Below are 26,631 nucleotides of genomic sequence, written 5' to 3' on the forward strand. Positions count from 1 at the left end.
CACATGTATTTCGGAAAATTAGGTTATTCTGTCATATTTGCTCCAATAATTGTTCAATTTAGAGACCGAGGATATCCCCGTACTCAGTTTTCCCAGCAGTATCATTTTAAAGATGAAATTCACAAAATTTCGGACACTTGCTAAGTCTCCATTGTTGGATTCTCATTTTTCATGTTTGTTGGACTGCTCGTGGTACACTTGACCGGGCAGGGATGGTAGGTTTTGGTTGTCTTCACATGGTTGAAGCCTCTGCAGACATTTCATTTTTAACAATTGAAAATTAAACAAGCAGAAAAATCCAACATGAATATGTTGGAAAAGCGTGCCGAATAACTAAAATGTTGGACACATACCTACTATTTTCACGTCTTTGTTATTTGCATCAATTGGTACTTTTTGCTAAATTTGGGAGAAAATATTGATTCATGAACGTTGAATGTAAATTGATTTTAAAGATTCCGTCCAATTATCTTGATTTTAAGCTGATATGTGGCATTTCGCATGACCGTGATTTGGGCGAACTGCCGTGCATCGAAATCGCGTTGAGTTAATCTCTTTGGATTTTGAACTGTAACTTCTCTCCTATTCGGCCGATTTTTACAAATGAGGTCTCTTTTTATTTTTACTTTAACGGAAAGTAAGGAAAAACTCGCTAAATAGACGGAAAACAATTTTTGTGAAAATTTGGTGGATCCTGGCGTCACGGTGAATGGTTAATCGGGTGTGGAAGATAATAGGTTTGACGAGGCGACCCTCTCCTCGCCGTCTTTTATTGCCTTGCTCGAAACCTGACACCCAAAGCTATATCGGGAGATAACTGCAGTGGTTTGAGTGGATTTCTGCAGGGGCCACGGTTAGTACATGGTATAAAGAGTCACGAGGCTCATCACAGATTGCACTTGCAGTGCAAGACGCTCATTGGCTAAACAGTTTTGGCGGGAAAGAAGGTTCTAGAGTTGAGTCCTCCGAGCGTAAGAAAGCTTCTATGAGGTATTTGTCAAATGAAATAATACGGTTTTGACAGGAAAATGTTCTCGAGGGTTCCCAATTAGCAGTTCATTCGGTTTTTTGGTAAGAGACCATCAGGGCTTGACAGTATAATGGTTCAAAGACAAGAAAACGGGTCCGAGGAAAAAAATATTTGGACGGCCCGTTGAATAGCATTGGTTGATCGGTGTGCTGTACTATGGTACGTCCGAGTGATTTCAAAACGCGAGCCCTACTGACACGCTTAAAAAAAGGCCCCACTTGCAGCATTGTAATTTTTACTTTAAAATTTAAAGACCTTCCCTCGCACTTCAACGAAAAAAAATGGTGGGTGGTCTTCAGAAATACTAAAACTTTTAAAAGAACAGTGCGAGTATTGTAAATTATTTTTCCCCTCTTTTTCCAATCTATTCTTTTTGGCCTGGATTCCTCCCTACAATCCTAAACGCCTTCTATGGTCCACAGATTGAAACCCAGTGCCGTAACAAACCCTGATGTGGAGCATAAATATAGAGAGACTGGAAATTAAAGCCACTTAATAATGACTGAAAAGCATAAAAATAAATCGATACCTAACATTATCGTCCAACTGCTTCAGAGGTATTGTTTTGTCTCCTCCATCTTCATGATTCAAGACAGCTTCATAAGATTGCAGCTGATGAAGAAAGTCTAGATCTGTCCCAGGTCTTGACATATACCTGGAAAATAGATAGAGAAATCTAAATATTGCTCTTATACAGTTTATTAATGAATATTAGGACAAGTTAATTTCCTTTGGTAGGATTTGTGGAGCTGTGGTTGCTTGAAATCCCCTGATTTTAAGGATTCACAAAACCCTTATTTGTGAGCAGACTATTTACCAGAAAAGCATGCCTAGAAACATTTCACCTCAGTAGGAGTCTAATAATTACTATATGTAACAAGGTGGAGAAATGGTGCTGGGTCCACACCATTTTGCGGGGAAATCAAAGCCAAGAAGTTCCAAAAATTATAATTAGAGTCAACAATAAATTTCTTCAAACTCTGAACTTATGGCGCGAGGATCACACTTTTGTGTCACGCCTGGGGTCATATCCATGATGGCATTTTAATACCGTCTTGCATTTTGCGGCATGTTAAGTTGGGTTCACTGACAAGTGAGATCTGCTAATGAGGTCTAAAAAGACACAAATCGGTATAGATCTCTCGCCATGACTCTAACTTAATATTCGAATGCAAACTGCCTGAGCTGAACACTCTCCCCCTCAGTTTTGTGCTGGTACTCATTAGAGTTTAAAAAAATTTATTTTTGACTCTAATTATGATTTTTGGAACTTCTTGGCTTTGATTTCCCCACGAAATAGTGTGGACCCAGCACCATTTCTACACCTTGTTACATACAGTATTCGGGCCACCTCTTCGTGTTTTTTTTCTCATCTAATTACTATACATTCTCTGTCTATGTTCTCTGTCAATCGGTATGTCCGGGCAGCCATCTACATAAAAAATTACATAAGGTTTTACCTTAGTCTCGATTTTTTATGAATCCATAACTGAAGCAAAGAAATATTGGAGTTCGCTGATTACTGAAGAAAAAAGTTGACAGCTTTTGTTCGAAGAAAAATATTTTCTTCCGCGGAAAATTGCTTTAAAGTAAGAGATGGGTACATTTTACTTCACTTGCTCTATTTGTTTCTGCAAAATCTGACTTACCTTTGCACGATTTCTTGGATGCCTTGTTTTTCTATTTCGTCTACTTGGTCATAGTACATATCCAGATCAGGAACTCGATTAAGGGTTTTATTGATTAATGTCATGGCATAAATCAACAATTCTGTGTCAGTAACATCGTACTCATTTAACAATTTCATGATATTACTCCATGGCAGCGATCCTGTTCAATTCAGAAACACAAGTTAGACAAAATGACAAATTTTATGCAGAGACCAATTTTAGAAAAGGATTCTCTTTTCTCTCTTTGACTTCAATGACTTCACAGAATTATTTTAAGAGGTCCAAAAACAATTACTATGATGAACTGTCAATCCGCATTTATTAGGATATCTGCTGATGATTTTTACATTACTGTCTGTTTATTGCCAAATCTCAGAAAATTTAGGCAGTTGCACTATTTTCTCAAATTCCTTGCAATGTGATAATTTTTGCCACCTTTCTTGTGGTATTATTGAAGGGACTTTTTATGTCTGCATTGATGTTTTTTTCAGCTTTGATAGTCTGATTCACGTCTAATGCTATGATTATCATTCTGACTCTAAATTTAAACTTCTTCTATTACCGTGTCTGATATAGAAATGCCCAATATTTTAAGGAGACATTTTTGTGCTTTCTATGGTAACTCTTCTTGTGCCACTATATTGTTTATATGAGAAATGATCTAATATCGTTATTAGAATGACTACTTGTGTCCGTAATAATATTTTTTATGTTAGCTAATCTGATATTATCGTTTACCATTGTTCCAAGTCCATGGTTGATGTGTTCATGTTTGGTTCATCAACACATCAAATGGCATGGTCGCCAAACCAGTTCATTGCTACTTTGAAAACATATTGACGCTACAAATAATCATTGAAAATAAAGAACAAAAAGAAAATATATTAGTGGCCAAGTCTGCGATAAAGTTTCTGAACCCCATCTCCAAATACGATGACAAAAATTTAAATACAATCCTTTTGCATTCTGGTGTGTCAAATAAGTTCTTCTATTTATAATTAAAAATTCTGATGCTTACACTGTATTGAACACGCAAATTTTAGGGTAAAAGGCATTGCTCATGATTGATGATAACATACCTCTGGATTTATCAACTGTATGAATAGCTTGAATGAGTAAGAGGCAGTTGGATTCTACATATTCTACAAAAACAAGAAGAAGTTTGAGAGCTGTCTTGACAACAAGACGGAACTTTGAAGATACTAGACAGTAAAGCCATTGAATCGTCTCGTTGTGTTCTATGACTCCATTCATTCCATCTACATACAGCATGACTTGACCTAAGGCTGCAACATAAGAGTAATTCACCATATTTCATTAGTTACCTATGGTTCAAAACTGAGCATGTCCGTGCTTTGGCATTTAGCAATCAAGTATCACCAACGATAAAAATATAATTGAAGAATATGCCTGTGAGGAACATTTTTAAAAAATACCTGTTTTGAGCAAAACACATTTAAAACTGTTTTGAGAAGGAGGCTTTGATGCAATTTAGCCTCTGATTCTGCATAGAAGCAGAGATGTGTTTCTAAAGATACATACCTACTTAAAAGATTAAAATGATGACAAGCATAACTGATTGTCAAAAAAGATGAATTACACTATGCATTCTTTCACGATCAGACTCTTTGACTTTTGTGAATATGTCGATCCTGCGATAAATTTGAACTTACCTCTAAGAATGTAATTCTGATAATTTTGATTTGCATCCGAGCCAACTTTAATGAGGCACGATAAACCATCATTCTGTACAAATTCATGAACTAAATCTTTGTCTTCCTGCAAAAAAATAAAAGATGACATTAGAAATGCATAGCATATGACAGACCTTTTATCTTCTGGTATAAATTATTCCACTAACTAAAATGACAATTCCTCATTGGAAATCATTCCTCTATTCACTATTCAGAGTGTAACTCACATTCAGAGAATTGAGAATGGGGCTCAGTTTTATTGTTAGGACAGTGCTAATGTTTTTTCGGATTTCAAATTTTACTATTTTAAAAAAACCTGTCTTCTTCAACAAATTCCCTAACATTCCCTTCATTTTCTTCGACTGATTAAATTCTGAGTATCTTTCTTATTTAATTAAAGAGACGATTGAGCTTAATACTGTAGATTCCAAAAAAACGTACAAGAAAAGAAAAAACTAATTGTTCAATATAAGACAAAGAGGCACGCAGACAACACTTAATTCGCTTTTAAAAGAGGGCAGATATGGTCTTCCCGAACGAAGATAGTGTGAGTTAAGCCTGACATTACCCATAAAACTTAAAGTGTAAACAGGTTCATAGCTGAGGCTTTAAATTTAAAAAAAAAAAAAAAAAAAAAAATCTCGGGGCTTCCAAATTATAATCCCTTGATAGGTGCCAAAGTTCTTAGATATTTAGTTTTGGTTTCACTTACTTGAAATATTTGCTTCAAACAGAACAGAGCTCTCCTAAGTTCTGAGCCCTCGGAATTGAGAAGTTTTTCTAGACAGAAAAATAAACAACAATCAACAAAATATTCAATAAAATTGAAATCAAGTTATATATTTTCAATGTATGACTTCCTTAAAGAATATATAAACTATCAGCTTTGACTACAGACTGCAAGACTGCAGAATTGATTACATATAGCCCTGTTTCGCCAATATCATACTGTCAAGATTCGTAGAAACAGATCTCGTAAGAGCCTAGGAGATGTTGATAGCGACTTGAACAACGCGTCTAGTAAATAAAGGAGGGGGGGGGGGGGGGGCAAAAACATTTTAAAAACGAAGTAATGAAAGAACAAGTCTTGGAATGGTCGAGGAGACAAATTGAAAACATTTTCAAAATAAGTTGATTTTAATTTCAAAAATCAAAACAAAAATATTTTAAGACAAATCAAAAACATTTATCAGAGGCAAAAGAAAAGAAAACAAAATTAGACAATATTATTGAAATATTTTTTGAGAGGAGGAGGCAATGCATTTTGCAACTACAGGTTTTAAGAAGATTTCCGAAATTCTTTTTCCTCCTTTCAGAGCTTTCTTTGGATGCTCTGCTGAAAAGCGAACTTCACGACGGCTCATCCTCACAGAGTGCAGGTGCCTTTTTCAAGGGCTGAAGCCCCCTGTTTATAATGTAATCTAAAAGGCCTGTTAATGACGTCATCACAAGGTAACATCTTCATTTAAAGAGAAAAGAGAAGGATGGATGCGGCTATTTGTTAGGAATTAAACAAATATTACAGAACACGCAACTCACCTATGATGGTGTGAACCCGAACTGACAACTGAGTTCGCAAAACTATTGAATTTTTCCGGCTGTAAATAAAAAAAATACAAAAAATTATTAGTTTAAACATCTTTCAGGTACGTAAATTTGCTAACTGTTCGTTCCTCCAAAAATCCAAACAATCGCAAACCATCAGAAAATATGAATTCAAATTTTCAAGTACATTAAGGGATCAGGGGCTCTGTTCGTGAATGGACCACTAGACAAGGTACGAATTTAAGCAATCTGATACATGTTTCTTAACCAGAATTTCACGTAAAACACGATTCACGCAACGAAAATGACTGAAAGCAACTCTTGACGAAGATATTAACGTTTTTATTTCACATTGGTTACGAGGAATTTGAACTGCCCGCTCACAAGAAACTTAAAGCTCTACGTGAGTCAAATCGCGCACTACAACGGTTTCAACAAGCTTCTCAATCGAGCAATGTTCATATCCCACCATGTGTTGTTCAAACTACAAGCAATTTGCTATAGCTGAACCAAAGCGTCAAGATCGAGGTTGCCAGATTTTTATATCGCAGAGACTGGCATGATAACATTTAGCGCGCGATGTGAATCACGTAGAGCATTGTTTTCATGAGCGGATGGTTTGAATTCACGCATCAAGAATCATTAAATGTCTTCGTAAGGAGTTGATTTCGGTCATTTTCGTAGTACGCATCGTGTTTTACGTGGAATTTTGGTTGAGAAACATGTATCAGAATGCTGAAATTCGTACCTTGTCTAGTGGTCCATTACGTAACTACATTTTGCCATTTTTTTGAAATCCTACATCCCTTGTGACGCACCCGTAACACAAGCCTTGATAACCCCTCAATAAGATGGTAACATTGGTCTCAAAACTTATTACTTGTTTGCTGAAAACCTTAAAATAAATTAACGTACTGCCTCCATGAATTAACAAAGATAAAAAATTAAATTCAGGTAAAATTGTAAAAAAAAAAAAAAAAAAAAAAAAAAAAAAAAAAAAAAAACTAAGCTGGTAGGACGAATATTAAGTACAGGATTGAAATAGTTGGCCTATTTTCCCTCCCTATATACTTACGCGCATGTGGTTCTGTTGCCAAAATTGCAATGTTCTTGCAATAAAGTTGCAACTTTTTTAATTTAAAAAAATATTGGATACAAATTAAACTTTCTTACTTTGACTGAAAGCCTTCAAATTCTTCTTGCTGTTCCGAAATAGTTGCATCTAAATCTAAATAAGAGCTGTAGTCTCCGTCTTTGTACAACTGCAGCGCCGCGTCATCCAACTGAAACAAGGAAAAAAAGGATAAGTCATGATAAGGCCAATAATAAATTGTGTATCTATGTTACGGCAAATGCCGAAAGCTAGACAAATCGCGATACAGGTACCTGGGCCTGGGCAGAGAGCGATGTGCGATGTGCCCACGAAGTTTTAGGTGGTAAAATAGTGCTGGATCCGCACAATTTCGAAGGAAAAAGAATAAGGCCGAAAAGCTCACAAATTTCAATTAGAGTCAAAAATGTTGAGCTCTAATAAGTATTATTACTACGAGACCGGAGGGGGGGAGGGTGTGCTTAGCTCACTTGAAAGTTTTATTTTTATAACGGGGTGTGTCCGGACACATCCGAAAAAATGGTGGTTGTTGCAAGATTTGCCCACAGGATTTGGTCACATCGCGATGTGTCCGGGCCAATCCGGAAATCTGAGTTCATTCCGGAATCGGACCTAAATTTCGTGGGCACATTGCGTATTGCCCGACATTCGGCGGGTGCCCGAGGCTAAAGTGCAAAACTACGCATATCCGTTGCCGTGTATCAAAATGTCCGCTCCTATTTTATTTTTTCGAAGAAAAAACCCAACTTTCAATCTTGAAATTCATACCGAATATTCTACCGACAGAGAAGAAAAATCAATGAGATTCTCAGGAAAATATGGTGATTAGTTTTTCAAAGAACAAATAAAGTGTGGCAGGAAGTCTCCAACGTCGCAACGGAGATGTCATTTCACACTTTGAGCCATCGATGGATAAATCATATTTCATTTACCACGACCATCTAAAGCATGAAAAAGTATTTCAAGTTGTAAGTTGTTTTTGTCCAGTAGTTTACGCCCACACGTAAAATGAGCAACAGTGACTTGGTCCAAGCGTTATATTTTAGTCGGTATGTTAAATTATATTGACAATATGGAAATGAGAAATTGAGAGAGAAAGAGGGGTTGTTATGGTTGCTCATTTTCTACATGAAATGTTATTATTTTCTCCTTTTGAATCATATTTTTAAATTGTCCGTGGTGAATATTTGGTTTTATCTCTATCCTTAAAATATTCGATGTACAATATACCTTATATATGTATAGGTACTTTTTTTATTATTTATTTTTTTTTCTTTACGAAATCATTACTTCACTTTGAAAACATTTATATTTTTAAAACGTGACAAATATTTGTAAAACCTTTTTCAAGCGACATTAATCTCTATGAGCCGCAGTTGTGCCGACAGAAACTGCAAAAATGAATAAAAGAGGGAAAAACCAAGAAGCGCGCAATCTTTAGTTTTAACCAATTTGTACATCGATTTTTTAGAGTCAAATACGTCAAATTTCGAGCGTTTGGCTGCGCGTATACCTCGCTACAGCACAATAAAAGCACAAAATGTAAAAAAAAAAATTAAAGTGCTTTGGAAATCATTAAATTTGACACGGAACCACCAATATTTAAAAAACACGCATTATATTATTATTCTCCTTCGATAATTTGTTTTATATTTTCCCCATCAATTTAAATGAGAATAATCAATGCAGAGTGTGCAAACATTTCAAAATCATGAATTAAAAAACGCTGACTATGCGAGTATAAATATTAAAGCCTAACAGAGCGGAGCGGTGTGCTGCCAGCGCGAGAGGCTCACTGGCGCCTACAAACCTAAGTGGATACTTCACGCATTGCACAATGCTTGAAGTATCCACTTAGGTTTGTAGGCGCTAGTGAGCCTCTCGCGCTGGCCGCCCGCCCGCCGTGCGGCGGCGCCTGAAGCAACTATTTCACAACAGAGGTGTTGTACAGTATTATACGAAATTGAACGTATTAAGAATGACAGGCATCCTTTAAAAGTACAGATCTTTCCTCGCAAAATAAATCAAGATACGTATCGAACACAGGAAAAATCTAAGAGCCTTTAGCTGAGGCAAATATAGAGGTTTATCCGGTTCAGGTATAACAAGGTGGGAATTTCTTGAAAGATAATTAAGTCCTGTTACACCAAAGAGGTGTAGAGAGTTTTAGTGAATTTTGTTTCATGGAATTGACGCTCCCCCATTTTTACCAAAAATCTAAACTCCGGTCCGTTGGACCGAACAGACAAAACAAAAAAAACAAGCAAACCCTCATTCTTCCAAGACATTATACATTTTCATCCAAAAACGTCGTGAGCAATGGTCGTTTGTATTTACATGTGGGCAAATTAACTTTGGGTCTCAACTGGCACGTGGACCAAAACTCCCGTGCCGAAAAAACGCGTGGACGTAAATTACTGGAAAAACAGGTGCGCGGACAAAAAATCGTTGACGAAATGTCCCACAACCCAATTGCGATCTTACAGGCAAATACTACCCTAAGAATCAACGTGCAGGGGATTGCATACTTTCCAGGCTTTACTATGGAACACGCGCGGCATATAGGAAACTAGGGGGCTACGCCCCCTGGCCGCTACGCGGCCCAACCCCCTGAAGGCGCTCCGCGCCATCAATGGGCCGCTTCGCGGCCCTATTTTTACCCTCATACCAGTGTTACTTTTATTTTTCCCCTAAAAAATTACGATATGAGGTATACTTTAATTTTAAACTTTACTTAAAATTACTTTAAAATTAAAAGGACGCGTTTTGGAATGACTGCTTAATGAATTATTGCAGTAAAACAATGAACAATGAGAGTCAAGTATTGATCAAGTTTTTCATGAATTGGGAATCGAACCCATACCGAGTTCATAGTGGACGCATTTGACGTCTTTAGACGGACTCGGCCACCGCTCGACGTGAAGCCTTGCGCGAATCTTGTGTAGATAAGTGTAGAGCTGATGCGCAGGCTACACAGCTACTGCGCAACCTCCTCGACCACTGCGCATCCTCCCGCGCATAGCGGTAGCAGTACCGGAGCATTCTGTAAACTCACTCACTTTTATAACGCGATTTTAAAAAAACCTGGGTCCTTTTTCCGAAATCTGATTACAGCGGGCTCATCTAGGGCCTATTACCTGTCGATTTACGCAAAAATCATGGAAATCGACCCGGTAGAACGCTCAAACGAACTATGACAAAAAGTATGAATTTACATTGTTTAAATGGGAGAATTCGCAACTTCACCACGTAATATAAAAAAACCTGGGCCATATTTTGAAAATCTGAAAAGAGTTGGCTTATCTAGAGATAATTGCCCGTCGATAGCCGCAAAAATCATGAAAATCGGCCCGGTAGAACGCTGGAACTAAGCGTTACCAGTTTCGCAAAATTAGGAGGTCTTGGAGCTCATAGTATAGACAATGCCGGAGCTTCTTGCGGAGCCTCCGCACTTGTTCAGTGCTTCCGGAGCGCCCTCAAAAAATCAGTGCTATTTCCGGACTTTTCCGGAAATTTCGGATTAGTAGACACCCTAATACACGCACCTAACCTGCTCGGAAATAGATGGAGATGCGGCTTTGACACGCAAGAGCGCAAATTCATCATCCCAACGGAGAACAATGACGACTTTGAGCGCTTAAAAAATAAACTGTGCCGAGTATTTATAGACCAGGGCGCGAGATCGAGAGCTCCAGAAAATAGTTGTTGTTGTTTCTTTTTTCCACGGGATCGACATCCGCAAGGCGATCGCCCGAGGAGGGAGACAGAGAGAGGTGTCGTAAACTAGGAGCGTTCCTTCAATCGAGAGCTCGGCCCGTTTTCACGGGAAGGTGCGATCGTTAACCGTGGAATAAATACGTCGGCTCATTGTAAACAACATGCCTTTAAAATTCGGCAGCGCCAACCAGTCCGGTTGTACACTGAAAAAAAAATCTCGGTGTATTTACTAAGAAAAGGGTAAAATTACCAAGAATTCAGGGTTCTATTTGATCCCAGTTTTTTCTTGGTAAAATTACCATTTATGGAATTGGTAATTTTACCGAGAAATCTCGGTAAAATTATTGAACTTTATCGGTAATTTTACTGGGCCTTGGTAAAAACGCCAATATTTTTTATCGACTGTGGTAGAATTAAGCTTACCAGTCTGTTTTGGTACAATTACTAATAATTGGTAAAAAAAAGTGAGATGGTAAAGGTACCAACGGACCTTGGTAAAAACGCCGAGAATTTTTTTTCAGTGCATGCCTTTAAAATTCGGCAGCGCCAACCAGTCCGGGTGTAAACAACTTCGGACGGTTTGACGAATGCAAACTTCATTCAGGGTGGCATCGCCGACGAACAAATCGGAGCGAAAGCAAGTGAGGGGTTTGGAGGGCAAGGCATATAAGTGCAATTTTTGAAAAATTGAGATATTCATGAAGTCAAGTACAACTAGTTAGAAAGTATATTCTGTGAAAAATTCACAACTAAAATCCAACTTGATTCCGACAAAAAAATTAGCAAGTCGCAGTAATTCCGGCAGACTTGTGCGGTCGGGATAATTTTAACAAAAAAATGAGCGCAGTCAAGATAAGATATCAACACAAAATTAGCACAACTACATTTGATAATATACTTTTATAAAAATCAAAGCATTTGCAAAGATTCCAGAATAAAGCGATTCGAAGAGCTCATGCCGCAAATACAAATCATCGCGGGCACTAGAAGGCGCGCTTTCAGGCACCATTCATAGCGCCTTCAACATCGAAGAAATACTTCCAACGCTTCACCATCGAACATCCGTTCCGTTGCGCAAATTGCATATCCCGCGCCTGCTGGACTGTACAATGAGTTTTGCGTCCTCGTCCACCCGCGATTCACGAATCGCCGGATCGAGAATATTCCGTAGGCCTGGGGAAAAAATCAGTTAATCAAGAGGAACGCTGGGCGCATTTCCTTTTTCTGGGAGGATTGAAAGATAGGGAGAAAAAAGAGCTAAATTACATTTGCAGCCGGGGAGCACAAAATAATTGGGAAATTAGATTGCGCAGAGCGCCGGAGTACCATACGATCCTGAGGTCCTCTCAACTATTTTCGATTGGGAAAACGAAGAGAGTTATTCGTCTCACGGGTGGGTAAAGAAAGAGGGGGAGAGGGGAACCGTGTACATCATTATTTTCGTGCAGCCAATTGATTTCTAATCCTTGCAAATGACCTCAAAATTAATTAGATTTTTTTTCTTCTCTTGCTCGATTTGCGAAGCTCGATTGGAAAGGAGCAAAACCACGGCTCGCTCGAATCCAAATTATACCTCGATTCCGTCTCATAGCTCTGCTGCCGTGTCAGGGGAAAACGCCGTACAAACCTTCAGGAGTTGCCAAATTTCCGTTGGCAAATCACGAATTTTTGGGACAATTTGTAAACATCTCTCTTCCAATTTTTCAGATAGTTTTGTCTGCAATTTTAAATAAAGTTCTTGAAAACGTCTCGGAAAAATATTCATGACTTTCCTCAAAAATAAACATTTTATGGACGGAAATTTGGCAACTCTCGAATGTTCACACGGCGTTTTTCCTAAGCACGGCGGTCTGGTGCTTTGGCGACTCGGCTCTGATGTTTCCGGTGGAACTTCGGCTTCTGCGCACTATGCCACCTGGGTGCGATCGATAAAGCTTGAATTTTAACCTATAGGTGGATCATTTTGGGAAAATCGAAATTTGCGAGTGAGTAGATCAATGTTCGAGGAATGTTCGGGCCGAAAATCATCTTTAAGTATCTTGAAACTAAGTTGAAACTACCGTCTCCATTTTGCAACCGATTCCAAGCGATAGCAATGGTTAATTGGACGAAATTTTGCAATTAAGAACCACAATCTCTGACTCTTCCATAAAAGCAACTTTCTGCATAGGGAAACCAAAGGCAAATATGCTATTTCTAAAATGAGCCAGGAATTATGGTTCTTTCTTGCAAAATGTGGGCCAATTGAGACGCAGCATGCAGATCAGCGGACTTATTATTAAAATTTATAGACAAAGCAATAGACGACAAGGAGAAAACGGACCTATCTGGTCGTGTTTTACTGAAATTTTGATGAGAAAACACTCATATCATCATGCATAAATTTTCACATATAGTCTGGTGGTCCATTTGCTGCATCGCTAGTTCGAGTTACTCATCGTTGATGTTGTATCATGGTTAATGACTTAACTTTTACGCTGCAACCTGTGAAAAAAGCGCGGTGAAAAGGGTCAAAGAACTCTCCCGGGAGGTATTCGGATCACCACTCAATAACGTCCCAGCGAACAAATCTGATTGCCGTCAGAATCCACGCACTTCCGAGACATTAACTTGTGATAAAGTTGTAAAAACGTGGTCGCAGCGGCCGCAATTGCATCGAAAACTAGAGCAATGGGAGCTGAAGCGTTGCGCGTCGTGTCTGGAGTTGTGCGACGAAAAAAAGTGAGAAAAAACAAATGCCGAGCTGGAAAACTCATCTCTGATGATCCGACCGGAGACAGGTCATACTGTCTGCCGGAACAGAAGCCACTTCGAGAACTGATCATGAGAGCAGGGCATTTCCGAGAGAGGATCTTACGGGTGGTTTCACGATAACTGGAATAGTTTTGTCGCCGTAACAGACGACACATTTTTCGGTCATATTTTTAGTAGTAATGATAATCACTCGAATTTTTTTGCATTAATCTACACAGGGTTACGTGTTATAACGCTTTTCATAGATTTATCGCTCTTCTTTTGAATTTTAATGAATAAATGGCCGAAAATGTGCTGTCTGTTACGCGGTAAAAAGGCAGCGTAACAGACAGCACATTTTCGGCCATTTATATATTAAAATTGAAAAGTAGAGCGAAAAGTCTATGATAAAACATAACCCTGTGTAGATTAATGCAAAAAAAAATCGAGTGATATCATTACTACTAAAAATATGACCGAAAGATGTGTTGTCTGTTACGGCGACAAAACTATTCGCATTATCGTGAAACCACCCTTACAGCAGTTCTTGTCTTGCAAACATCTAGGTACAAGCTAACAAGGTTCTTACTTCCGTTCGAATGACTCCATGGGAGGGAAATGATATGGGCACCCATTGTCTGACATACGTGACGGAGATTTAGACGGATATTCTCAGTCATTGTCGCCTACAGTTCCATTATGGAAAAAAGCAGGTTCGTCATCAGGTTCAATTGTTGAAAAATAATCATTTTGCGTCAGTCAACAGCACACTTTAGTCTAGAGGATCCCCCTATCCATCTTCCTATCCCATCTTCCTAACTCGTCTCTAGTTTCGTTTACCAGAAATACGCCCAATTTTAAGAATGATTTGATTTCAGAGCGGAGAAAGGAGAAATTCCCGAACAAATTCCTTGATTTTACCAGTTATCTTTCATTTCTTGATAAATCCCGGTACGTTCGGTTTTCCGGGTCCTAGACACCATGTTCTCATGATGTCTAGGACCCGGAAAAACCGGGTAATCGTGCGATTTATCAAGAAATGAAAGATACCTGGTAAAATCAAGGAATTTGTTTGGGACCACCTGCCATATTGGGAATTCGGTAGGAACTTTCTTGACTTGAAAGATACTTACTCAGAGCTGAAATATACGGATATAATAGCAGCGATGACCGAATCATAGGAGGGAGAGGGGGGGGGGGGGCGTCTGCGTGAACGCCAAGCAGTGGGGCTCACGCTTGCTTCTTTCCTGCGCTGCGTGGCACAGTCTTGAAATAGCATCCCACTGGAAATTCGAGATAGAGCCGTTGCCAAAGTCGCTGTCGGCGTCTCGTCGCGCAACTTCAAGCCGGGTTTTCCTAGGACTTCCATCGGGTGCGACGGAGAGAACGGAGATTACCGCGCGGTGATCTCAGCAGCTCGTCCTATCTAAAGTGCCTATATAGCGAGAGTATATGGACAGATCGCTTCGTGGAAGGCTTAGGGCCCAAAAGTGCAGCCATTCTTCTAGCCAACTTCTGACACACAAAATTTCACTGCTAGTCGGCAGAGTCTGCAGATTCCAATACTCTCACCAAGATGGCCAAAAATATATGTTACGGGTAATCTAGTCAAACCGGGTAATGTCGACATTACCCGGGTAATGACGGCAATAATTGACATTACCCAGGCCGTTTTGGTTAGGTTAGGTTAGGTTAGGTCTAGCCGGTCCCGTCTGCGGCCCTCCCTGACGACTGAGGGGTGGGATGGCGGGTATTATAACCTAACCTAACCTAGCCTAACCTAACCTAACCTAACCAAAACGGCCTGGGTAATGTCAATTATTGCCGCCATTACCCGTAACATATACATACATGAGCGTTCTTCCGCAAAAATTAGTATGAATTTATGCAAAATTTAAGTCAAATACGTGCTTTACCAACGACGGATCGTAAAAATCATAAAAGGAAATTGCTCTGGATAACAGGGACGGATTTACCTACTTGCCGCCCACGGGCTGCCTGTATTTTGCCGCCCCCTTCTCATTCGTTTTGGAACATCAATAAAAACCATCAAGTGAACGTGCCGGAGGGGGAGGGGTGCATAAGACGCGTTTACCTACTCGGGTTAGATACATTTTTTGCGAAAGCCCTGTCATCACTACTGGCAAAATTTCACGGAACTTTGCGCGAAAGTTAAGTTCCGTAAACATATCTCTGTGTAGACAAGGTCCTCCATTTATAAGAAATGAACCAAAAAATTGAAAGAACAAACACAAATGTGGTTTAATACTTTTAACGTCCACCGCTGCGCCGCGCCGGGCTGATCGCACTGTGTTTGGCGCAATGCGTGAAGTATTCCTGCAGTCTTGTGGGCGCTACGCGTTTCACGCCAATCGCTCCTATCCGCACTGTGTTTGACGCAATGGGTGAAGTATTCATATCAATATTCCCCAATTAAAGCTATGGTAAAGAATCGATGATTGAGGTGTTCGCTGCCAACACCTTGTTTATAGATCCTTTCCTATTGGTTTGAGAGGCGAATCAATCGATACGCAGCAGGGGCACGTCACGCTAGAGTCCTTTTATACTGAGAGTCAAGACAATTTGAATCCATTTCTGATTGGTTCCCGTATTTTAGGCCTCCACAGTGTCACAAACGGGAATAAAGATTACATTTTCACCAATTGCAAAGATTATAATCTGGAATGGACCAGGGAATTACGGGTTCGACAAGGAACAAACGGAATGAGAGGAGGAACGGAGAAAGGCATTTGAGAATGGGCCGATCAAAGATTACGAAAAACGTTCAATTTCTGTAATCTTTATTCCCGTTTGTGACATCCATGAGCCGAATTGTCTTGACTCTCAGTATAAAGGGACTCTACGTCACGCTACTGTCGTCCTAGTCTCCCGTGGAAGAGGATCTAGATATTTCGAACGAGGAGGAGGCAGGTGGATGTGGGGGTCCGGGGGACTTTCCCCGGAAAATTGTTGAAATTTTAAAGGGTTTAATAAGCGACTTTGGTCGATTTTGTCATGAATGATTTCCAAATGTAAAGCGTCATCCCTTCTTCTTTCCTCCGATAGTATTCTCACAAGAGTTAGGATAATTCCAGGTCTAATTATTGCGGTCACACTATTTTCTCCATAGTTTTTTTTGATGACCCAATCAAATGGGCCTATTGCAAACTTTTGCTGCAGCGAACATACGAGTTGCTCCTTGCAGATAATTTCTCAAAAATCACGATAAGCGCATCGGCAAACTCTGAAATGCACTCCTAACTTCACAATCTGCGTAAGAAATTTGCGTTTTTTTAGGCTTCCCGCTTCAAAGAGGATACTACAGCACAGGTGAACATTTCGTTAGATAAGTCGTTCCATTCAATCCCTGCTCAACATGGCCAACGCTTCCGCACGCAAGTTGAGGAGAGTACGAGGTAAATCAAGGCGAGAAAGATGTGAACAGTGAATACAAACACGCCGATTGTTATCAGGTGGTTAGAATCATCGTCCCGTCGCAGGTGTTTTGGTGGATTGGCATCGGCTATGTTGAATATTCCGTAAAATCCTTATGAGCGGGGGTTGGATGGAATGACTTCTCCGACGAAATGTTCACCTGTACCGTGGTATCGTTTTTGAAGCGGGAAGCTCGAAAAAACGCAAATTTCTTATGCAAATTATGAAGAAAGGAGTGCATTTCAGACTTTGCCGATGCGCTCATCTTAATTTTCGAGACACTTTCTATGAGTAACATTTCTTATTTTGACTCGAACAAAAGTTTGCAACAGACCCATTGCCCAAAAAACCTAGAATGGAGCTGATCTAGAAAGAAAGCGAAAGCGTTGGTAACGGATAACGGTACATCTGTTGCAACTGGACTGCATTTTGCAATTTGGAATTATAATTTCTGGCTCATCTGAAAAAACACTTATGTGCGTAGGGAAACTATTGGCACATACGTTATTTTTAAACCGAGCCAGAATTTACCGTTCACAATTGCAAAATGCAGTCCAATTTATCGCGTGAGGGTTGACATAAGCTCCCTGAAGTCTATAGACCAATGGGAGCGACTGTTTACTGACAGCCATGAGAGCACCGTGCCAGCCTAAAATCCGCAGACAAATCAATAAGCGGCACAGCTTCCCTGTACTAAAATGATAAGAATGGTCATACTTTCAGGCGCAAATGGAGATGAATGCGCGGCAATCTCCGTCGGACGGAAGTCCAAGGAAAACCCGCCTTAGGCCAGCTTCGGACTCCACCATTTCCATCCACCCTTGCGCCGTGTACTCACAACACCGTGTCGAATAGCTTTAATCGCGTAAACATTTTTTCCGGAAATTATTTTACAACGATTACAAAATCATCATCGTATTTCTAATATTGAATTTCTCATACTACACACTCGTGGAACATTCTTTTCTCCCTTCACTGTGTTTTTCTCCTATGTATAAAATCCTTCGCTCTCAACTTTTCGAGAGGAGAAATGTGACGTTTCTTGAATCTAAAATAAAATGTTGAATTTCTCGCACTATACAGGGTGTGCGAAAAGTCCCCCTTTAACTTTTTACCTAATCAAGGTAAAGATTTGAAACTTAGGGGGATGTCTCTGGGTCAAACGAGCTACTTTTTGATCCTCTAAAATGTTCAGGTGTCCCTTTGAGGAGACAGACCCCACTTTTTTTATAAAATAGAAAGACCTCCCTTGGGATACGTTTGGGAGTTGATTACCGAACTGAATATTGTGTGGATCGTTCTCTACGTAAAATTTTGAAGAGAAGACACGTGACTTTTTTTCAACATCAGTCGTCGTAGAGTCGTCGTTCTTTTGCCGTAAGGGCGTATCCCCATTTCCGCAAGAGCCTCAGAAAGCATAGAGTTATACGGAGAACAGGGCTCACGTTGGAATTGAGATTCGCCCTTATGTCACAAGAACGACGCGACGTGACGTGGAGACCCGCACTGAAAAAAAAATCTCGGTGTATTTACTAAGAAAAGGGTAAAATTACCACGAATTCAGGGTTCTATTTGATCCCAGTTTTTTCTTGGTAAAATTACCATTTAGGGAATTGGTAATTTTACCGAGAAATCTCGGTAAAATAATTGAACTTTCTCGGTAATTTTACCGGACCTTGGTAAAAACGCCAATATTTTTTATCGACTGTGGTAGAATTACGGAGATAAAATGGCAAAGTTACCGGGAATTGATTACCAATAAAAGTGGTATTCTTACCTGAAAAAAACAGTAAAAATACCGGTTTTTAGGTAAGCTTACCAGTCTGTCTTGGTAAAATTACCAATAATTGGTAAAAAAAGTGAGATGGTAAAGGTACCAACGGACCTTGGTAAAAACGCCGAGAATTTTTTTTCAGTGCGTTGTGACTTATTTTAGTTCCACAGTAATGTTTTCCCCCTCTCTACCAAAGTCTTCGCACTAGCTCACAGTGCGACGCATTTCTGCTGAAATGAACTGTGTTACACGCAGACCCTACGCACATAGTTCCTTTTGACATAAGAACGTCCCATTTTTCCCCCAAGTTCTACGATTCTTGAAACTGAATATTAAGCCGGAAGCTCCATTAACCACGGAACTTTTCGTTTGTCGGACAAGAATATTAGTTCCACGACGAAAGTTCTGCCAAAACGTCTCAGCATGAAATCATGATGAGAGACGTGCGCTGCCGTGCTAGAGAAGAACGCCGTATAAACCTTTGTTCGTTGCCAAATTTCCCTGGATCAAATACGAATTTTCAAGAAAACTTGTGAATATTTTCCGTTCAGTTTTTCAGAGAATTTCCTTCGTAAGCAGATCTACGTTATCTGAAAATTTCAAGAGAAAATATTTATAACTCTCCTCAAACATAAACATTTTACCGGGGGAAATTTGGCAACTCTCGAATGTTCATACGGTGTTATTCTTCGCAGCGACGGAGTGCGTTCATCGCGCGACAGAGCTCCCGGTAAAAGCGCGATGTGATGAAATAGCGTGTCCTTGAGGATGTTACTGGACTACCTACTGACATCAATATAGAGCAGAACAAGACAAGAGCCGTCACACAGTAGAGTGAGTCAATTAGAGAGGTAGAGTGTAAATTTTTTGACTAAAACTGCAAATTCGGATGTTTATTTCGTCACATTTTGGGGTTCAAGGGGTGCTTTTGCAGGGGAATTTCACGAGGAAACCAATGGAACCACTTTTAAAAGCTCAAAGTTTTGTATGAACGGAGTTATAAGCTTTCAAAGTCTCTACATTTTGTCCGACCTCTCCCATTGACCCGATCCACTGTGCGTCAGTGGAAAATTATTAAGTAACATCAGGAGGCAGTAACTTGAAGTGAGCGTGAATACGAGGAACATCACAGCGCTGTGGAGGCGAAACGCCAACCGGAAGGAGGAATCGACCATTTATCTTAATAACTTACTGAAAACATGGAAATGTTTTTACGTCTCCTAAAATTGTTCAATTTGTTGTGGATATAAAAAGATGAAATGCTCGTATCGGTTGCCAGGGTTGCCACACAGATAAAAAAATGAAATCCCTGATTTACCTGACACATTTTGGTTAAATTTCCTATCAATTGAAGATATGCCAGAGCCAGATGGTTTAAAAAAACCTAATTAGAAATAGTTTTCAGGCAAAATTTGTTGTTCAAAACGTTAAAATCGTTCTGGAAAGCAAGTAAGGGTGACTAAACAATCTTCCCCTGACACTTTCGTCTTTTCCCCTGAATTTTTACAATTCCTTGACAGTTCCGGTTTTCCCTGACTGTGGTAACCCTGCATATCCATCTTAAAATTATTTTTGTAGGATCGAGCGAGCCAAAAGGAACCAGGATCTTAGGTACATCTGGCTATCTTTTATTCGATCATGGTAGATACTTTTTAAGAGATCGTAGCCCGATTTTTGATAGTTTGAGTTTGCACAAATAAGCGGTAGGAGATTTTTTTCACGTCCTATTGAAATATTTACTCCCCACCCCCCTCCTAAAAACGCGGGAAATTACCCAAAAACGTAATTTTATTAACGTAAATTACGTTAATAACGTTATACGTACACTGTTAAAAATCGTTGATTCCGTCCGACGGAAAATCCGGAGTGAGAATGAACACGGGAGTGCGGTTCAGCGCGTAGGTGCTGAGACGGGCTGCATGTGTAGTCAAAGCACTCCGCACCGGAGCTGCAGTACGGCTCGGAGTCACGCGCACCTTCTCTCCCTCGCACTAGCGCTATATACTGTCTCTTCTCCCCTTTAAGCCTACCACTCTCAGAATGAAAATGAAAAATTTAAAGAGAAAAAAATAGAAAAAATAATAGAATAGTGGAAATAATAGAATAGTCGAAATTATGGTATAACAGAGACAATAGAAAAGAAATAAAATAAAGTAAATCAAATATATGATAAAATGAAGTCAAAGACTAAATTGAAGTAAATAATTAGAGGGAGCAAGGAGATGAAGAAAAAAATAAAATAAGGGAAACAACTAAATGATGTTAAAGAATAGAATGAATTTTAAGAGTAAAGTGAAGTCCAAAAATTATGATGAAGTATTAAAAGAAATCACAGTAAATATAAAACAAAGTAAAGGAATGAGAAGTAAATAATTAAAGAAAAAAAAATGAAGTGCTTGAAAAAATAAAATAGAGTGAAGAAAAAATAGAGACAACAAGGAAATAAAACAAAGTAAAACGATAAAATATAGTTAAAAAATATAGTAAAGTAAACTAAATACACGGACAAATCCAGGTAGATTGAAAATATCTTAGCGGCCCGTTCAAATCGACGTTAAATACCGTTTTTGCGTCACTTACATGCATCGTTCGCTATAGCTCAATCGGTAGGGTCGTCGGTTAGTGTTAGGTAGGTCCCGGGTTCAATTCCCAAGGTAGGTAGAAAATTTCTAACCTTCAAAATCGGTTAAATCACGTACCAATGGTTTCATTATTTTTATTTTTCATGGTTTCAAAAATTATTTCCACAATTAACCCCTTTCCACCATCCCCTAGCTGCGAACCCCTAAATTTGCGGCTCCCGCGAATCCGTCCGGCGTCGGAGTGATTTCTATGCGTACGGCACCCAAAATCCGTCCAGCCGATTCTCCGTCGGAGTGACTCCTCGGTCCGGCGAAGTGAGGGCCCGTTCTTACTCGCGCTTGTGCTGAGTCTCACTCCGTTTTTTTTAACAGTGTAATTACATAAATAACATTAAACGTAATTTGCCTCGGCACTCATTATTCCCAAAACGCGTATCTCTGGTCGGCATCCGTGTGAATCCATCAGAAGAAAACAAGTGTCACAGAGTGTTCGTGAGAACGCCATAGATCGTTGGCGCTACATCAGTGTTAATTGCCGCTATCGCCGTAGTGGCGCTGCGTGCGCCGTGTGAACACTCTCTAAACAAACCGTCGGAATGAAAGCTCAGTATCGCAATAAGAACTCACGCGGGATTAATAGAGGGTCATACAGATTAAAAGATCTCACTTCTCTTAAAAACTTTTTCTTGGGTCTTAATTGAATCAAAATCTGCAAGTAATCCACTCGGGACCACAGAGGATCAAATTGCATTCTGACGATTTTAACTTATGAATTAGCAAAAAGTAATGCGCTCTGTCCGAACACCAACTTTCTGTGTCCAGTATGTCGTCTGTAGAAAAACACATCGTACAACATCGTCCACCACGGCAATGCATGGCGTGCTTCTCTCCCTCAACAGAGCGCGTGATTAGCGTGAATCTGGTAAAGAATATTTCTAACTTTTTAGGGTTTGACAAAATTTTCCGACTTGTCCCTGAGCAGGGTTTCCATAATTTTTTCCTTTTCCAATTCTATGACTTTCCCTGACTCTTCCCTAGATCCAGAATTTTCGAATCTGCTGACTTTCCCTGGCCATTGAAGAAAACTTCCACTTAGATAGTTTCCTTTCAATTACGCTCACTTCTGCAACACGCTGCTTGCAAAAATCCCTGACTTTTTCTGATCTCAATAAATTCCCTAGCTTTCCATGTTTTCAAGGCCTCGGCAGGGTGTCTTCTATAACAGGCTGGCCAAAAATCAGTAGTTTTACAGCGCTTTTTCAGTTTATTCTCAAGCAATTCAGTAACTCCGCAATAGAAAAATTCAGTGCTTTTTCAGTGCCTCCATAAAACGAAATTCGAAACACTTTGAATATTTGAAAGTCTCGCTGGAATTGCAACAAAATTGACAAAACCACAAAAATTCGTTGGTGGCTTGAAGATTAACTGACTGCACCATAACTATCTTGCAGACAAATACTACTCTAAGAATCAACGCGCAGAAGATTGCATAATTTCCAGGCTTTATTAAAAAAAAACACGCGCATAGTATGAAGGAAAGAATTCCGCACATTCTTACTAGAGTCCCTTTATACTGAGAGTCAAGACAACACCCCCCATGGAGTCACAAACGGGAATAAAGATTACAGAAATTGAACGTTTTTCGTAATCTTTGATCGGCTCATTCTCAAATTCCTCTCTCCGTTCCTTTTCTCATTCCGTTTGTTCCTTGCCAAACTCATAATTCCCTGGTCCATTCCAGATTATAATTTTTGCAATCGGCAAAAATGTAATCTTTGTTCCCGTTTGTGACACTGTGAAGGCCTAAAATACGGTAACCAATCAGAAATGGATTCACATTGTCTTGACTCTCAGTATAAAGGGACTCTAGTTCTTACGGCATTTCCGCACTGTTTTTTAGTACTTCCGGACGGCCATTGAAAAATCAGCACTACTTCCGGACTTTCCGGAAATTTCGAACTGGTAGACACCCTGGCCGGCAACCCTGCCAACTTTTAAGGGTCTAACGAATTTCCTTGGAAATGTCAAGGTGCTCAATGCCCCAAGATTTGTGTCTTGAAAGAGAGCAGTGGAGGTTAGGAGTCGTAGAGCGCGAGGGAGTGCTGTAAAGCGACTTATATGTACGTACGAATTTCCTTGACTTTTCCAAGGCTCCAATGACTTTACAAGAACTCGATAGCCTGATTTTCTATCCGCAGGTTCGCCTCCAGACCCCAGAGTCATCCTCTCTCATTTGGCGGTGGACTAGCGGACCATAGTGGACCAGGTCCAAGTTAGTGCAGCGCAGTTTCGGCGACGGATGGATCCAATTAGCAGCGAATCCGATGAGGAAGTCACACGGGAAAGAAACACTCCCGAATCGGATGACGGGAGCGGAGACAAAACTGAGGACTGTATCGCATCGGCAGGAGACAAGCGGGAATTGCTCACCCGCCGGAACAAAACTCCACTACGGGACGAAAACCATCGTCGCCGAACCATCCTCTGAATCGTTAAATTTTTAATTGATTGAATTGACTTCCACCAATTGGGGAATTACGTGAGACCGCTGGTGACTCGCGTCACAGACTCTTAGTCCGATGATTGAATCCGTGAGATTAGAAAAACAATGCGGATTCGCCCAGAGGGCCCGGGGTGTTCGCAGCATAGGCGGTTCTAGGGGTGCCAGTGGGTGCCTGGCACCCCAAAATAAAAAATTAAGTACGGTTATTGGAACCGTGAAATTATTGCTTTTAAAGATTCTGTATTCGCTCACTCTGAGAAAAAATCCCAGCAAATAATTGAAAATGTTTTAAACAGAATTAAAATTGATAGCCGTGTTTTACAAAGATTCCACTGTTTTTTTATGGTAAGATTGCAGTTTTGATGGAAAGTTTTGCTAAAAATTTTCTAAATTGAATTTACAGGTATTTAAGTAGAGAGGAAGGAGAGAAAAAAAGAAAGGAGGGTAGGGTAGGGATAAAACTTGAGGGCCGAAACTTAGGCCTCCCCTGAGCGACCGTCCTCTTTGGAGTCGGTGTCCGACATTTTCCTCCACCTCTGGGCACCCTCAAGAATGAAGGTCTAGAACCGCCTATGGTTCGCAGCGAACACCTTAATAATCGATTCTTCAGCACGGCTTCAAATGGGGAAATATCGATCATCGATCATTCACGCCTCGGTTTCCTACATCCAAAATCAACGATACACCGCTCTTGGAAAAACACGACTGTGCCAGGACCACTAGACACAATGAATTGAGCACGTTTTTTCTCATCTTAAAATTTCACGGGAAATACGTTAAAAATGTCGACAAATTTTACCTTTAATTGGACCGCTTTTAACATTTGGAACTATAAATTCTGGCTCTTCTGGAAAAACAGTTATGTGCATAGGGAAACTAATGGCACATACGTCGTTTTTAAACCGGGCTAGAATTTATAGTTCCAAACTGCAAAATGCAGCCCAATTCATGAGCGAGGAATAAACGTGCGGCGTAGCTTAAATTTTGAACGGCGACTTGAGGAGCTCGGAGGACAAGGCGCACAAGTGGTGTTTTTGAAAAAGTTGAGATTACAATGATTTCAAGTAAAACCAGCCTCAATGCATATTCTGTGAAAAAAGCGCTCTTAAATTCCAATTTTTGAGAATTAAAAAGTCAGTTTGAACTCTTGTTACACCAGAAGGATCCATATAATTTCAAAACTTCAAACAAGTGTGTCTTAAAATAGCAAAAACTGCACCTATGCTTCTTGTTCTCCAAGTCCCTGGATTCAAAGTTCCCGCTCCTTTGGTGGAGCTGAACCTTCAATTTTCAATTTGCATACAGCCAAATTTCGCGTGAGAGTAGCCTTGAAATGCATCTGAGAGGTTAATTTTCCAAAACAATTATGAGAGACACCCCCCCCCCCTCCCAGCACCTCCTCTGAGCTTTGAAGACCCGGGCTCCTCCTATAAAAATGAGGTCCCTGTTGAACCCAGAAAAAGGCTCGAGGTGGAGTAACTTCATAGGGAAAGTTTGGACAGCTCGAAAATTTGGAGGTTAGGTTTGATTAGGTCATGTGGCTCTTGGGGCCCAAAAGGGCAGCCAACCTACGAACTCGAATTATCCGGTGGTACTAATTTTCACACTTCTTACCACCCGTCGTAGGTACACTGATCAAAAATTATAAAAGCGCGTATAAAACTTTGATTTCGCATACATATTCTCAGAATCAGTGTCTTATTAATTCTTAAAGACGCTTATTTACGGTGCGCTATCGACCATATTGACCAATCGTTCAAATGCATAGGTTGGCAGCGGCACTTTTCTAGTGATTTTCGTTTTACAAGTTGTCGCCCTTGTGAGCCTTAAGAGCTACATAAAACCATAGAGTACATAGAGTCGTAATGTAAATGGGAGAGCTGGCGCCATGTTCTGCTCGACGAATTCCGAGCCCGGTGTGCGCCGAGTTCGGGTCGCTTTTTCGATACATTTTCGATCCAAAATGGCGGTGTGGAATACGTGGTAATTCCTATCTCCTTTGTTGTTGTTGTCATCGGATGGCCGGGTACCCGTGTATCGCAAACAATCGATTATGTATCGAAAAAGTGACCCGGCGTCACACAGGAGTCTCGGAATTCGGGACATAGAAAATGCTTAAAAGTGGCGCCAGCTCTCCCACTTACATTACGACTCTATGTACTCTATGCATAAAACGAGTTGTCCATACTCTCCCTATAAAGGTATACTATGCTACCGTGCTAAGCAAGAGCGCCGTAAATCCATCAAGATTTTCCCTCGTTTTTTGGAACTTAACACTTTATAAAATAAAAACTATTTTACCCATGCACCACAAATTTTCAGGTTAAAATCTGGATAGTATTTGCGAAAGAATTCTGTAAAAACATTGTCCTGAGGGACACAAGTTTTTCTGCTTTTACACATTGTTTCCGGAAACGTGAAGTGGCGTTTACGGTGTTTATGCGTTGCACGGCAGTACGGCTCTAGCTACACTAGAATCACAACGTTCCAGATTTCCTGTTATCTTTAAATGTTTTGAAACATGATTAATAAGCGTGGTTGGGTAAAATTGTGTGGTTTTATTTATCCTTTCAAAAATACTCTCCTAAAATTTCGTGCGAAGATTTCGATCAATACTCTTCTAAAGATGAAAAAATGCTATGGTGTATTTCCTTCGGAAAATACACTAAAAAGGCGGAAGCACGAAAAGACCGCATTCGTGACAGGTTTATTTACCGCGGTTTCGTGGTCGATTTGCTATTTGAACAATATCCTACTAATACAGATCCGACAACGTTCCTGACGAGCAGTTTCGATCTAGTTACAGCGATGATTTACAACAATTAACTCCGTACCTA

General features: G+C 40.0%; 1 protein-coding gene across 4 annotated transcripts in view; it reads right to left on the reverse strand.

The window, feature by feature from the left end:
- Window positions 1–26,631, reverse strand: part of Fhos (Formin homology 2 domain containing) — a 123,228-nt gene that overhangs the window by 22,594 nt on the left and 74,003 nt on the right. For all 4 annotated transcript variants that reach the window (XM_019054139.2, XM_019054121.2, XM_019054169.2 and 1 more), the window contains 7 exons: window positions 7,113–7,222; window positions 5,934–5,992; window positions 5,107–5,174; window positions 4,374–4,479; window positions 3,780–3,986; window positions 2,680–2,860; window positions 1,560–1,685 (listed from right to left, as the gene is read on the reverse strand). In XM_019054139.2, coding sequence (XP_018909684.2) covers window positions 1,560–1,685; window positions 2,680–2,860; window positions 3,780–3,986; window positions 4,374–4,479; window positions 5,107–5,174; window positions 5,934–5,992; window positions 7,113–7,222 — 857 coding nt within the window. The remainder of the gene's footprint in view (window positions 1–1,559; window positions 1,686–2,679; window positions 2,861–3,779; window positions 3,987–4,373; window positions 4,480–5,106; window positions 5,175–5,933; window positions 5,993–7,112; window positions 7,223–26,631) is intronic.

The sequence above is a fragment of the Bemisia tabaci genome, chromosome 1 (assembly GCF_918797505.1).
Source record: "Bemisia tabaci chromosome 1, PGI_BMITA_v3".
NCBI classification, from domain to species: Eukaryota; Metazoa; Arthropoda; class Insecta; order Hemiptera; family Aleyrodidae; genus Bemisia; species Bemisia tabaci.